Raw genomic sequence first — 15320 nt, forward strand, 5'->3', positions numbered from 1 at the left:
AAAAGGAGGTTAAAATAGTATCATAATTGCTTTTCATCCCCCATGAACTAAGTAATGACTAAATAAGTCTTATTTGTATTTGACACATTTTCTCATTTAAATTTCTTGAACACGTCAACCAAATTGTACTATAAAACTAATGTCAAAATTTGGTCAAATAAGCCTAAAGAGGCTGTATTTTAATGGAAGACTCCTAGTACATTAGATTAATGAACTGCAGAAATTGTAGCTATTAAAAAATGTCTGATGCAGGAAGGTGTTATTAGATTAAGAGTTCCACGTACTACAGGTTAGCTCATTATAATGCTGAATCCCTTTAGCTGTTTTGTGATTAAGGATATGTCTCATAAAATGTAATGCTAACTTCACTTAAAATGAGAATGCTAAATCAAAACTGATTTCAGGTATAATGAATTAAAACATATATACAAAAGGATATGTTCATTTAAAAAAGAAAATGACCAGATTGTTTATCAATAGGGAATTCAGCTATGGGTATTCTTTTTTTTTTTTAACTGAGAGATTCAGCTCCAGAGGAAATTTCATTCAAGGGCACTCAGTTGGCTGGGCCTGGTTTTCAAACCTTAGTTCTATCTGCATTGCAAAGCACCTGGGGATGCATGGTATGGAAGGTGGTACACAAGTGTGTAGCTATGTTGCTGTTGCTGAAATGGCACCTGGATCACTACAAGGTGGCTAAAGACACAAAGACAAAATAAAAAGGAGTGGTACGTAGATTTCATGATTTTGGTTTTCATTTGGATTTGCTTTGAAATTAGCAATTCAGATGTTCCCATTCTATTAGAACAGTCACAAATAAACCGGGACATTTTCATATCAGATTTGCTTGCTGGCAACTGCCAAGCTCATAAAGTGGGATACAGGATCCCTGCTGAAGGACAGACTCTATGGAGCTTTTAGCTACTCCAGCAGGAAGTTCTGTTCTTTATATTAAAATAAATGGAACATTAATTAGTTTCCCCCCTGTGCCTCTCTCATTCTCTCCATTTTGTACCTTTTGGGATGAATGTAATTAAATGCCCTCCATTGTGGACTGACCTTCTAAACTTCCCCTAAATGAATCATCTGGGCCTTTCTTGTGGAGACACCGCAGCCTGGTAGGGCTCTGGTCCTAGGGCTAGGCGTTCTTGGAAGGTTTAATTCCCAGAGTGGCCAGCACTGTGACCACCGTACTGATCACGCCCCGCTGCATTATGATCTCCACCTCATTACTAGTGTGAAGGACCCATCTTAAAGCATTTAGACACTACCGAGGCCATCTAAGAAAGGAGAGCTATTATCGAGTACATAGATATCAAAGAGGGAATAGAAGGCTTCTCGTGCCATCTGTGGTATGAAACTGGGTCACCCACACTATTAGAAATTCTTGATGCCATCAAAATTAGTGGTTAATCAGTTTGCTCTGACTTAAAAAGAATAATTACTGATAAAATATATCATTTGACATTGATTTCCTATATTGGTTTAAAAATTACCAACAATTTTTTCAATTAAAAATTATGCCTAGGAGGAAATCAGAAACAAAGCTTCTCACTAACAGTTCTGATGGTTTTTGGAGAACTGCGAATTAATTCTACCTATATTCTCTCACAGACTATCTTCAATTCTCAACAAACAAGCTGAAAAATCTAGAATTGAAATGAATGCTATGTTTCTGAGGGGTGTGGGGTGTTCCATCTACTTATTAAGCAATATCAACATCTATCAAAATTTGTCTATCAATATCTATTTATCTATATCTATCTATCTATCTATCTATCTCCCTCTCTCTCTCTCATTTTTTTTGGCAAGAAAAATGACATAAAGGCACACTAAAGCTCTATACCTTAGGCTAGGCACCTTAGCACATAAGCATAAAAGGAGATGGTAATACAGGATTTAAGGGTGCTGAGCTCCAAGTCACAGCAAAACGTTCTTGTCTGTATAAATTGTTGATAGTGCTGTTCCCCAAAAGTGCCAGAGTAGATGTATGTCCAGCTTATCATCTTCCCATGGTGTCAAGGGATCACCTCATTAATCCTTACTATGCAATATAGAGATTCACATCTGCACCAAACACTGTGGGAGGAACAGTTCCTAAGAACCACCGTTTGCTGTGTTGGTACATATATAAGCCAGACATGATAACAGTTATTTGTCAATCTGGCTGACTTATTTTTCACAGATGTGCCTCATTTTTGCTACTTGAATTGTCTGTTCAAGTGATTCCCTTTTGGTAGAGAAGCCTAACCAAGTTTAAAAGATGTCCTTAGTGTTCGTACTAACAAAGCAGCGACTTTAAAAAATGATATTTGTTTAATGAGCTTATCTTAATCCTGCTGTGCAATCTGAACATTTTCTTCCCTCTGACAATGCATGTCTTAGCCCTCCCCACTCCAGCTCCCCCAAGGTCAGAACATCTACTAAAGGAGCTGCAGACTGAATGCCACAGCACACAAAGAAATCACAAATCTTCGCCTATCAAGAGGTTCTGCAAATGTCATCTGCATGTAGATTACTTTGTTCGGGTGCCTAAAATTAGCCTGTGCCCCTTACTTATGAAAAGAATAAAAAACCAGCCTTTTCCCCATATAGCTGGCATGAAAAGGGGGAGAGGGCTTTAGTGAGCTGTGTTCATTTTTGTGAACCCCAAAAATCTGGGTTTATGTCCATTCTTACACTTCTGTCTGAGTTCACTTCTAACTCAGGCAACAAACTTGCTCAAGCCCTGAAAACATTGTAAGAAAAACAAATCGCCCTAATCTACAAAAATCATAACAACTTAGAGAAAAGAGAAGCACAGGGGGAAAAATTATGTTGCAAAGATATCAACGCTTGTAAAGAGAATTAGGAAGCAGAAGTCAAACAGCTGAGGATGGAACTTTTGCTACAATGAATTGGTATATACCTTGAAGTCGATTGTGTTGTGCTCCTTCTCGGTAAGGTTAGTAGTAGAAAGAGAACACAGCCGTGATACACTTGGGTTATTGATGCATCTCAAATGCAACAGCAGCTCATGCTTATTTGGTTATCAGAGCCAGGTAATGCCATTTCTCCAGAACTTTCTTACACTGGACAAATGGGATTTTTTTTGGCTCCCCACGGGGAACATTTTATATTTTCAATGCATTCTGCCCTACTGGGCTAACATTTTATTTCATTTCTAGTGACATCTGACACATAATAAGCCATGTGATTATAAAGTGCCATCTTGTCACTTTGCTGCTGAGAACATCAGCTCCTTTGAAATTCCACTGTGTGACAGACATTTTGGAATGCTGGGGGTGCCCTGAATGGCTCTGCGAAGGGGGGCCCAGACTCTACTGTGATCATTTTTCTGCATAACATTTGGCATAATTAGAAAAATGCTATTTTTGAAATTGAAGTTTTTAGAGCTTAGTGATAAGTGAAAATAATAAGAAGCGATTTTTACTTTTATGACTGTCACATTACCGAATTCAGCTCTTGGAAGTACACAGCAGAGTGATGACATACTGTGTTTTCCCTTGGGATCAAATCTGACTTTAAATTCTGAACACAGAAAGGGGAAATACTAGAGCCGGGCTTGCTCATTTGAATCTTTTGGTAGCATTTCCAACATACACCAGGCAAACCCTTCTTATCAATGGAGACTGTTTGGAGAGTCTTTTTATTATCTATGCCCTTCCCCCAGGCCACCCACAACCCCCTTGTCCTGCTTACAATCCCTGTGTCATACAGAACTCCAGCCTCCTAGAGAGTGGCCACTGACTTTCTAAATTACTCCTGCAGTAAACTGTGATAAAGGGAAATGTTCTCACCTAAAATTGCAGTTGGCACAAATGGGTCTGTCATACATCATAAGCAGGTCAATGCAGAGAAAGTAAAAAGAGAAAGAACAGTAAATGATTGATGAAAGGCCCCCCACTTTTCCCGCAGAAAGCCATAGAAAGCATTGGGTTACAACACATCAAACGTATCAAGCATCATGGACAGCAAAGTGAGAGCACGGATTGATTCTGATTGCTAAGGGGTTATGGATGGATGGAACAACGGAAAAACCTGTTACCTGGGTAGTAAGAATTGGGCACCGATGTGCTCAGTGTATTCGTTTTCATTGTAAAGGACGAGGGTGAAGACACAGCTGTAAGTGAGAGAAGGACTAGTCAGCAATGGCAGAGAGGCAGTACCTGAAAATACAGCCCTCCGAGGTCACTCAGAAGGACACCGTGCTGGTAGAGACTTGACTGAAGAAACGCCAGACATCTACTGAAGTCTATGTGGTAAATACTGTCATTCCCTGCTGTCTCCAGGGAATCACTTGTACTTTAGGGGACAAACACCCTTTTATCACTTAAAAGATTTCCTTACTCTACAAATGAAGAAAAATCCTCATAACCTCTGCCGCCATTTTGAATCGAGAAATTCATTAGACTTCTATCTATTTTGACTTCTAGCCTTTGTTTGTAGAATTCTAGTATCATGCCAGCGTTTTTTTTTTTTTTTTTTTTTTTTTAATAACCAAGGGTATGAGGAGGTGTCTACACATGGATTTTGGAGAATTTTCTGAAAGTCAATGTTTTCACAGTTTGCTAACTCCTCTCTTTCCTCCTATTTTGGATATTCTGAGAGCTTTCTATAAGGTTATGACCTGGCTTACGAAAAATAAAGGTGATGTTTCGTGTGCACTATATTTAAGGTGAAAGCTGCATGCCTACATATTGTTCTATTAGTCTTTTCAGTCTTTTTAAAAAATGCACATTTTTCAGTCCTCTGAAAGACTCAGGATTTAACTATTAGACCTTTTCTCCCTCCCTGTTATAGGGAGGGAAAGTCGATCCCATCCAATTAATCTGATTTCTTTGAAAGTGGGTACTTCCTTTTTTAAAAGTAGTCTGTGAACTGTCTTCAACATCTTAATTGATTAGTGCTTTAAAATCACTTTAATTTCATTCAAGTAATAAGGATAAATAATTTGAATGTGTTCAAGTGTTCAAGTTGGTTAAGTGTAAGTCTAAATCTTAACTTTCTGATGTAGTTATATGATATATTTGATGCTAAAGTTCCAGATCAGGACACTAATACCCAATTACATCATTTTATTATGGGAAGAAGTACCAAATCCCTGTGGATATTGTATGTTATCTTTATTCTGACATGTTAATATATTTTAGCTCTCCTGGAGAAGTTCTTCTATGACAGTGTTTTTTTTTAACCACTGTTTATTTATTTTTTAAATGTAGGATTAATAAATGACACACCAAGAAGCAGAACCCAGGCTGGTTGTCATTTATAAGATATTTTTCTAAAATAAAGAGGTATCATATTTATAATGCATGTTTATGGTAAACTACCAGGAAAAAAGAGGGTAATTGATGAAAATAAGAACAAAAAATCTGAGTACTTATAAAATGTGCTAGGGTCAGCAAGAAGAATGTCTATTACCTGCAGACATTTTTATGTCACTGGCAAAAGTGTGCAAAGCAGATACAAAATAGCTATGTTTATTTTCACCCTTTTAAAATATATTTTAAATACTTTTGTCTTTAGTATAAAAATGAAACCCATTCCTACTATACATATTTATTTTTCCCCTTTGTATAACATATTAAAAGAAGATGGTACAACTCCCATTTGCTTTAGTAGACAGATTATTCCCCATTCTCATAAATATGCTTGTGCTTATTTTTAAATTCTCCAATTTCATTTCTCTCACTGTCTCATTTCTAAAAGCTACTCACCTCCCAGCTCTAAAAGACCTCAGACATGCCCAGACTTGTAATAGGTTTGGGACTGGAAGCCCAGGGGTCTAATGAAGCCCTCTCCTGCACGTTTCCTCCCCCAGTAGTTCATAAAGTTACCGTCAGGGTCACTCAATGGTTGGGGAATGGACAGCACCTAGTCATTGCTCACAGAGTGGGAGGAAAATGGAAGGTCTACTGCTGTGTTTCCTCTATCAGCTTTATTGACGGGAGGCATAAAATAATGGCTTGTGGCAGATGAGCCATGGAAGCTGATACTGATTTCTGCAGCAACCTCTTTGCCTGAGCATTTATGGATTTCCACAGATACACTGACTTTTTAAGAAGTAACTGCCAAATTAAATTTCCTGACCAGAGGCAAGTATCTCCTGTTGTTCAAACTTCAAAAGCCCAGAAACTAGTCATCTGGGCAGGCAATTCCTAGTAAATCTTTGCATGAGGAATTTCACCAAGAAATAGGACCTTTAGAACATTAATGGGTTATCCTAGAAAGTGAGAGCACCTATCTGTGTGGCCCCTTTCATAATGACGTTGAAGAATTAACCACTACTACTGAGATTCTAACCCTGTTGGTGATAGGCAGGATTCTTCCCACCCCAGCCCACAACAGTGTATCGTAAATTGCTTTATTTTGGCCATTAAATGAATTATATATGTGTATGTATATATAAAATATTTGATACAAAAAAAGAGAAAATTCTATGAAAAAAGGATGTAGTTTGTGGGATACTGGAGTATACAGATTATGTCGTTTACACTGAAAATGATACCAAAGGGCAAAGAGCAATGACCAAGGATGAAGAGAGCCACCTTCCCCACTGGGATGACAGCTGACAGAGGTGTCTGCTAAACTCCTGCTCCACTGGGCCAGGTGTGCATATAGATGAGTGAATGTAGTGCCTCTAAAGTAGGAAGACTGGGCAACTGTAGCTACCATAAATAGAAAACAGTCTGCGGTGAAGCTCTGGGGAGCCCCGCTGAATGCAGAAGGGCAAAGTGTGGGAGAGGTGGACACTGACCACGTAGTGACTGGAGAGAGGGAGGGCAGATGGGATGCCTGGGGGCTGTAGCAAAAGAACAGATCGAGCAGGTGGTCTGGACACGGCACACACTGTCCACGTTGGTATCAGCCCTCTCACCCAACCCCCGAGACCCGATTTCTGTGCTTCTCAGTCAGGGTTCCGGACTTTCTGCATTTTTATTAGTGTTGGTGATAGCTGCACATTTCTTCCATCCTCTTGCTGTCCAACATGCTAATTATGCAGCCAGTGGCAGTGGCAGTCTGTGGGCATGGATTTCACACAGTAAAGAAACCTCTGCCCTTGAACCCAGCATGGCCATGAACCACAGAATCAGGCATCCACGGGGGATTTACTTCTGGTCTCTGAGAGGATCACCAGGGACACCACAACAGCTCCTTTTGTTCTTCACATACTCCACTGAATTGTTAGCTTCCTAAAATAATGCCTTGTACCTGGATCACAGGTGGCAGTCTGGGAGGGCATGAGCTGAAGCTTGGTTTACCCACCTGGTATGAGAGGTAAGGCTTGCAAAGTGGAAATATAGTTTAACTTATTAATTGCCACTAATAGCCCTATAATAAAGACAGAACCTGTCAGCTAAACAAATAGACAATTAACTTGTTTTTGCCATTTAGTGAGCTGTTTTAGAACAGGCTTCCCTGTGTAATTCCACAACTGGCTAGCTTACAAACAGGATCTCGACGGCAAAAAGGGTGATGAGAAGCAGGTGCCTTCCTCTTCAAGAAGAGAAAAGCCTTCATGTCAACACTAAGGCTTCACAGAAACTTACTTGTGGCTTCCTGCACTCCCTGGTCTGGCCCTATCATCTCTGCTGTATCTTCCCCTCCTAAGCGACTCATGGCACAAACAGTTTTCAGAATTGCTGAAAGCGACGGAGAAACCAATAGGGCATAAGAGTTCTTCAGGGAGTTTTTGTTTTTTATGCCCCAGTCCTATCCAGCATTCTGGAAAACCAGAGAAATGTACTAGAAGGTAAGACATGTGTGCACTTACATCTTCCATTCAGATTGTGTGTGTCCATGAATGAGAACGCCTCATCGCAGTTGGTGCCTTGCTCGGCGTAGCTCTTGTCCATTGAGTTCACCATCACGGTCATCTCCTGCCGCGTGCTGCTCATTGTCTCCTTCCGCTTCTTGGCTAGTTTCCTTAGGACAAAGAGTTCATTATATAGACACGCATGAGAATGGAAAATGGGGCTTTGACATGTGTACTTAGTAACGATCAGGAATAACTTCTATTGAATTACTCGTATTCATCCCGAACATCTATTTATGGTGCCTTCTTGATGTCAGGTTCTCTGCCAGCTGCAGAGACACACAGATGAAAAACACCCACGGCCCATCCTCAAAAACCCAGTGATATTAGGAACACACAGCCTACAATATTACTTTCTGTTTCTCCTACTACATGTTAAATTAAAATGACCACTGGCCCTAGTACAATGTGATCATAATCTATTTACTGATAAGCTTCTAGAGTTACTAACTTTTTACTAAATTATTTTCTACATTCAGTGGCAGACAGTAGATGCCCTAGTAAATATCTGCCAAACAAGACTGAAAGAATCCAAGGATGAATCTATGAGGCATATTATTGAACTAAAACACAAAAGTACGCAAGAAGGGAAGAAAGCAATATCATTGGAGGATGTGCAGAAAGGTTGCTGGCCATGACATTCAGCCTGCCCAGGGTAAGAGGGGCTCACACCTCAGGTGCACAGGAGGGCATATCCCAACTTCTCAGGGAGCTGTGACGGGACTTAATTCCACATGACCCCAGATTAGGTCCTCACCTAGGCTGGTCAGCAGAGCAGAAGGTAAAGAAATTTCAAATTGCTGGCTTCCCTTGGAGAGTTTAGGAGAGGGGTAAGCCCCCATGTCCCCTCCCTCCGTGGAAGAGAATGCAAAAAGGCCAAGGAAGGTAGAGAGACTTCCAATTTTTTGGAGATACAGTTTAACTCTGGCCTCTGAGTCCTGCTCCCTGACCACTCAAAACTCATAATCTCAAGTTACAAATACTTGGACAAAGTCATAAAAATGCAAAAGACCTGACATACAAATAAACAGATAAAGCAAAAATTTTCAGCTTTTACTACCGGAGGTTGTTTTATGGACCTGGGACAGCCAAGAATAAAATGAGAGATGCTTAAGGAAAAGGTATAAAGTGAGAAGGTTTAAGACTATTGCACCATAATACCAAAGATATTGTGTCCTAAAATATTCTAATTCTGCCTAAGTACCCGGCAGCATCTACAAAAGAAGATGGCAGCTCTTTCTAGTAAATCATCTTGACTCTGATTGACCTAGGACACAGCAGAATTTAAAATGAGCCACATAATCAAAATCACGCCCATATTAGGTGATTGCTAATGCAATGTAAGACATTGACAACATTAGACCATATGGATAATCCTTATTGTCATTTCCAAATGCCACATAATCCAAATGCTTTCTTGCCTGTAGTTATAATAATCTTTTAATTTCATACTTTGAAGGCAGAAGGGTTTCATTAATAAGTTGCCCTTTTTATTACTCAAAGTTGTTAAAAAAAGATACATTTTAAATAGAAAGATGAAAATCATCTATAACTTCTAGGACAGTGTTAAAGTTGTACAGATTTTTAAAAAGCAACCAAGAGTGGCTTCTTTGGGAGCTGGCATTCTTCTCCTGCCAGTGTGCAGACCATGATGATCTTCTCAAAAGCCCCCCCTTTTCCCCCCAGCAAGGCATGCTGGTCTGAGCTTGGATGCTCTCAACAGGTGTTCTGGACAGAGGCAGCCACCAGGCTTGGGCTCCATAGCTGTGGTTATAATAACACATTTCTTTCCACTTCTGAATCTGCCAGCTCATTGGAAAAGCATTCTTCAGCCAGGTCTCCCCAGGAACACTGAAGTGGAGGACTGAGATAATTAGCTCCATAATTCAGGCAAAAAGTCCCCTTTCTGCTGGAATTTCTTTGATTTGCTTTGGACTGATTTATACAGATGTCTGCCTCCATATTCTCTTTTGTTCTGCCCAAGAAGAAGGGCGTCGTCAAGTTCACCAGACTTCCCTCTTTGTCTTTTCTTGGTTGTGTTCTAATCTAATCCTTACAGGTTAGAGATGACAGCGAATGTGCTCCTGGGGGTGGTGCGGGGGGAGGGGGGCTGGTGGTGGTGGTGGTGGAAGGGGATGGGGGATGTGTGCACCCATAAAAGCTAAGCTTGTACTAGAAAAGCTCTATCTCCTTTCTAATCCTCCATCTGTGTGAACTAATGTCAGTGACGTCAAGCTACACACTTTGTTGCTGATCATTTTTAAGCACAAAAGAAGCCCATTAAGAACCCATGAGAGCCTGCTCAAATTAGAGGTCCTGTCAGAGACCCACAGCTTTAAGCTTATATTAAGCACATACTCTGTTCATGAACCTTCTTCAAAACTTGGCTCACAATGTCCTCAAGCTCCAGCAGATGGATCTCCCATGGAGGTCCCAGACACTATAAATTTCAGGAAAAAATAGAAATCCAGATTTTATGTGGACTCCTTTAATTTTTAAGTGTTATCAAATAATTCAAATTCAAAGAATTAAAACACGATGTGGCCCCAAAACAGCATGTTTGTGGTACTTCTGCTCTCCATTAATGTAACAGCACTTAGATACTTAATTGTATTGGAATGGAAGGGAGTGGAAATTAACATACAGTGCCCAACAGAAAGTGACAGTACTCTACAAGTGTTATCTCATATAATCCTAGTAATCTTGTAAAATCCCTTCTTACTTCCTGATTTACAGATGAGGGAAACGGGCTTCAGAGAAGTAAGGTGACTTGTCCAAATGCTAGAGCTGAGATGGCACTCCAGATCTCTTGACCCCAAAGACACTCATTCTAGAACAGTGTGTTATTTCTAGTTAAGTTTTATTATATTACGTTTCCTTACAAGTTACCTTATAATTACCACCAAGTTGTATGAATACTCTATCTTCCTGTAACTAAATATTATGCTTTGAAAAAGCAAGAGTAACTTACTAGCACCTAGCCAATTACACAAAGAGACGGTATTCAATATGCTTGTTAATTGAATTAATCATTATCATACCACAGTGTTATTAAGGAGAGTTTTTCTACAACCTACTTATCTAAAGTAGCTGGCTTGGTTATGGAGGTTTTGAGTCATTGCTTGGGGTTTTTGTTTGTTCTCATACACAGCTAAATGCTGTAGTCCATAATTACAGAGGGCTGAGGAATGCTGGATTTAGAACTGAGGCTTGGGAATGACTGTGGATAAATGGAAGTTTTCACTTTCTCTTTTATTTCTCTTTGAAATAAGAAATAAGAAATAAGAAATAAGCTTTGTGTTTCAGATCTGTATTTTTTTTAAACGAAAACTTAAAACTTTGTGAACATAATGAAATAAAGTGTTTTGTGCAGGGAAACCCCTAAAGTGAAGGGAATTCTCTTTGCAATCGTATCTAAAGATGTAAGGAAATTTATTTTACATTTTGATTTTTAACAAATTGTTTGCCTAACGTATTTCAATCTCCAATCTCCAAAATAAGACTGCATGAATCTCAAAGACCCTTAATAATAATAATAATGATGATAATAAATAAAAATGGATCATAAAAAATTGAAGAGAAGACTTCTGGTTTACAGTTCAACATGTAAAGAGTTTGGAAGTTATCACTCTGTTCTGACAAGTAAAAAGCTGAACAAACTGAAACCTGGCAACTCTCCTTAGCTTTGTCAAATAATTGAGGTCCCTGAGGTCACAGGACAAACTACTGCTCCCCAAACCACAGAGACAAACAGGTGAATACAAACAATCATGACCCACCAGAGCAGAAGCCCAAGAGCAGAAAGCTCTGGGAGAACCAGTACAAGACTAGGAAAACCTAAGCTGTAACTGATGAGTTACAGGCTCAGGAGGACAAGTCTGAGACTTCAAAACTCTAGGGGGCATCCAGTCTTAAAGGATCCTCCACACTTTTTTGAGTTTTATCCCCAAAAGCCCTACCAGGTCTACAGAGTAAAGTTTGGAGAAAAAAACAAAACAAAACCTTTCAGCTTCCAACAGAAGGAGGCAGAAAGCAGCCATTTTGAAATACACCCAGAGCAGAGCATTTCTGTGCTTCTTGAAAGGGCGGGTCCTCAAGAGAAAGTATTACTAGAGCCTAACGTGCTGGGGTTTTATCAAAGCCTAACCTATCTAGGGGAAGAGAAATACTCAACTCCAGCTCCCTCCAGCCATCCTGTCCCACTTAGTGGTCGGTTACTGAGAAGCACTGGTGAAAGGTCACAGTGCAGGGGCACAAATTCACTATAAGACTAAGACCTAATCATAGATCTAGAGAATGCCTTTCCTTCTCCAATACCTACTATCACATTATAAACGACCTACTCACAGCTGTTCCTTTTATTCAGTACACCAAGTCTGGATGTCAATAAAAAATTACAAGGCATATTAAAAGGCAAAAAACACAGAAGAGACAGAGACAGAGTAAGCATTGGAATAAGAGTCAGATGGCAGGGATGTTGGAATTAACAGACTGGGAATTTAAAATAACTATGATTAATATGCCAAGGGCTCTAATGGAAAAAGTAGACAATATGCCAGAACAGATGATAACATAAGCAAAGATGGGGATTCTAAGTAAAAAAAAAAAAAAAAAAAAAAAATCAAAAGAAATGCTAGAGATCAAAAAAGCTGTTAACAAAAATGAAGAATGCATTTGATGTGCTCATTAGGAAAGGAGACATGGCTGAGGAAAGAATCTCTGAGCTGAATGATAAGACAATAGAAATTTCTAAAACTGAACAGCAAAGGTAAAAAAAGACTGCAAAAAGAGAGAATACCCCCAAACTGTGGAACAACTACCAAGGTATAATATACACGTAGTGAGAAACCAGAATAAGAAGGAAAGGATAGAAACAATATTAGAAGCAATAGTGATGGAGACTTTCCCCCAAATTATGTCAGACACAAAAACAGATCTGAGCAGCTTTGAGTATACCAAGAAGGATAAACGCCAACAAATCTACACCTAAGCATATCATATTCAAAGTGAAAAAAGTCAAAGATAGAGAAAAATACTTGAAAGAAGCCATGGTGGTGGTGGTGGGGGGAGACACCTTACTCATACAATAGCAAAAATAAGAATTGTATCTAATTTCTCCTCAGAAATCAGGCAAGGAAGAAGATAGTGGAGTGACATATTTAAAATGTTGAGAGCGAGAAAAAATAACCTAGAATTCTGTACCCTGTGAAGTGTGAAGGAAAAGCAAAGATTTTCTCAGACAAAAACTGAGGGAATTTATTGCCAGTAGTCTGCCTTGCAAGAATTTTTAAATGGAGTTCTTCAGTAAGAAGGAAAATAATATAGATCAGAAACTCAGATCAACATAAAAGAGGGAAGAGGACTAGATAAGGAATAAAGGAAAGTAAAATTAAAACTTTTATTTTTCTTATTCTTAATTGATCTGGTAAATAACAGCTTGTTCAACTTAATAATAGCAACAATATAGCTGATGATAGTTTATGTATAAGTGAAAGGAATGATACCAATGATACAAAGGAGAGGAGAGAGGAATGAGGAATCCTTTATTATTATAAAGTACTTACATTATCTGTGTTGCAGTATAATGTCATGTGAAAGTGGAGTTGGATTAGTTGTAAATATATATTGCTAATTCTAGGGTAACCCTAAAAAGAGTTAAAAAAAACTAAGAAAGGAAAGAAAATGGAAAAATATAAAATGCTCAATTAAAACTACTAAGGCAGAAAAAGATTGAAAAACAAAAATAGGAACAAAGAAGAAGGGCAATGAATAGAAAACAGTAACAAATATGGTAGAAAATAATTCAACAATATCAATAATCACTTTATGTGTTAATGGTCTCAACACTAATTAAAAGACAGAAATTGTCAGAGTGGATCACAAAACAAGACCCAAATAATATGTTGTCTATAAGAAATCCACTTTAAAAAATGAAGATACATATAAATTAAAAGTAAAGGGATGGAGAAAGTTATATTATTATTAATCAAAAGAAAGCAGGAATTACATTAACTTCAGACAGAGGAATGTCAGAGCAAGGAAGGTTATGGGAAGTAAAGAAGGGCATTAAAAATGATAAAGGGGTCACTTATCCAAGAAGACCTAATCCTTAATGTGCCTAAAAATAGAGCATCAACTCATGTGAGGCAAAAACTGACAGACTGCAAAGAAAAATAGATGAATCTGCTATCATAGTTTGAGACTTCACCACCCCTCTATCAGAAATGGACAGATCCACAAGGCAGAATATCAGTAAGGACATAGTTGAACTCAATAGCATCATCAATCAACTTGATATAACTGACAGCTATTGCATACTTCAGTTGACAATATTAGAATACACATTCTTCTCAAGTTCACAGAGAACATTCACAAAGATAGAACATGTTCTGGGTCATAAAACATACCTTAATAAATTCAAAAGAACAGAAATCATGCAATGTATGCTCTCAGACCACAATGGAACTAAATTAAGAATCAGTATGAGAAGACAGCTAGACAATCCCAACAATGCACAGAAATTAAAGAACACTCTTCTTAACACATGGGTCAAAGAAGAAACCTTAGGAGAAATTTTAAAAATATTTTAAACTACATGAAAATGAAAACACAACTTATCAAAATTTGTTGAAGGCAGCAAAAACAGTGATTAGACGGAAATTTCTGGTATTGAATGCAAATACCAGAAAGGAATAAAGATCTAAATCCAAATATACAAAGAACTCTTAAAAGTGAACAACAAGAAAACAACCTAATTAAAAAGTCAGCAAAAGACCTTAACAGACACCTCACCAAAGAAGCCTTACAGATGACAAGTAAGTATATGAAAAGATGTTCCATATCATATGTCATCTGGGAGCTGCAAATTAAAATAACAAGATATCATTATGAATCTATTCTAATGGCCAAAATCCACAACAATGACAACACCAAATGCTGATGAGGATGTGGAGCAACAGGAACTCTCATACATTGCTGGTGGGAATGCAAATTGGTACAGCCACTTTGGAAGGTATTTTGGCAGTTTCAAACAAATATGCTCTTAGCATATGATATAGCAATCACACTTCTTGGCATTTACTCAAAAGAGTTGAAAACTTATATCCACAGAAAAACCTGCATACAGGTGTTGATAGCAGCTTTATTCATAAATGCCCCAACTTGGCCGCAACTAAAATGACTTTCAGTAGGTGAATGGATAAATATATACTGTGGCACATCCAGACAATGGAGTGTTATTCATCCCTAAAAAGAAATGAGCTATCAAGCAATGAAAAGGCGTGGAGGAAAAAATGCACATCACTAAGTGAAAGAAGTCAATCTGGAAAGGCCACATACTGTCTCATTCCAACTATCTGCCATTTTGGAAAAGGCAAAGCTGTGGAGTCAATAAAAAGATCAAGAGTTTGTCAGGGGCTGGTGGGGAAAGAGCCATGACTAAGCAGAGAACAGAGAATTTTGAGGTCAGTGAAACTATTCCATATGATGCTGTTAGAGTGGA

At 38.5% G+C, this 15320-nt stretch overlaps 1 protein-coding gene across 7 annotated transcripts in view; it reads right to left on the minus strand.

Annotated features, from left to right (window-relative positions):
* Nucleotides 1-15320, minus strand: part of PTPRM (protein tyrosine phosphatase receptor type M) — an 824645-nt gene that overhangs the window by 154199 nt on the left and 655126 nt on the right. For 4 of the 7 annotated variants that reach the window (XM_027575435.2, XM_027575438.2, XM_027575437.2 and 1 more), the window contains 3 exons: nucleotides 7778-7929; nucleotides 4049-4123; nucleotides 3801-3827 (listed from right to left, as the gene is read on the minus strand). In XM_027575435.2, the coding sequence (XP_027431236.1) occupies nucleotides 3801-3827; nucleotides 4049-4123; nucleotides 7778-7929 (254 nt within the window). The remainder of the gene's footprint in view (nucleotides 1-3800; nucleotides 3828-4048; nucleotides 4124-7777; nucleotides 7930-15320) is intronic. The other 3 variants (XM_027575436.2, XM_027575439.2, XM_027575441.2) reach the window with 1 other exon arrangement.

The sequence above is a fragment of the Zalophus californianus genome, chromosome 14 (assembly GCF_009762305.2).
Source record: "Zalophus californianus isolate mZalCal1 chromosome 14, mZalCal1.pri.v2, whole genome shotgun sequence".
In the NCBI taxonomy this organism is placed as follows: Eukaryota; Metazoa; Chordata; class Mammalia; order Carnivora; family Otariidae; genus Zalophus; species Zalophus californianus.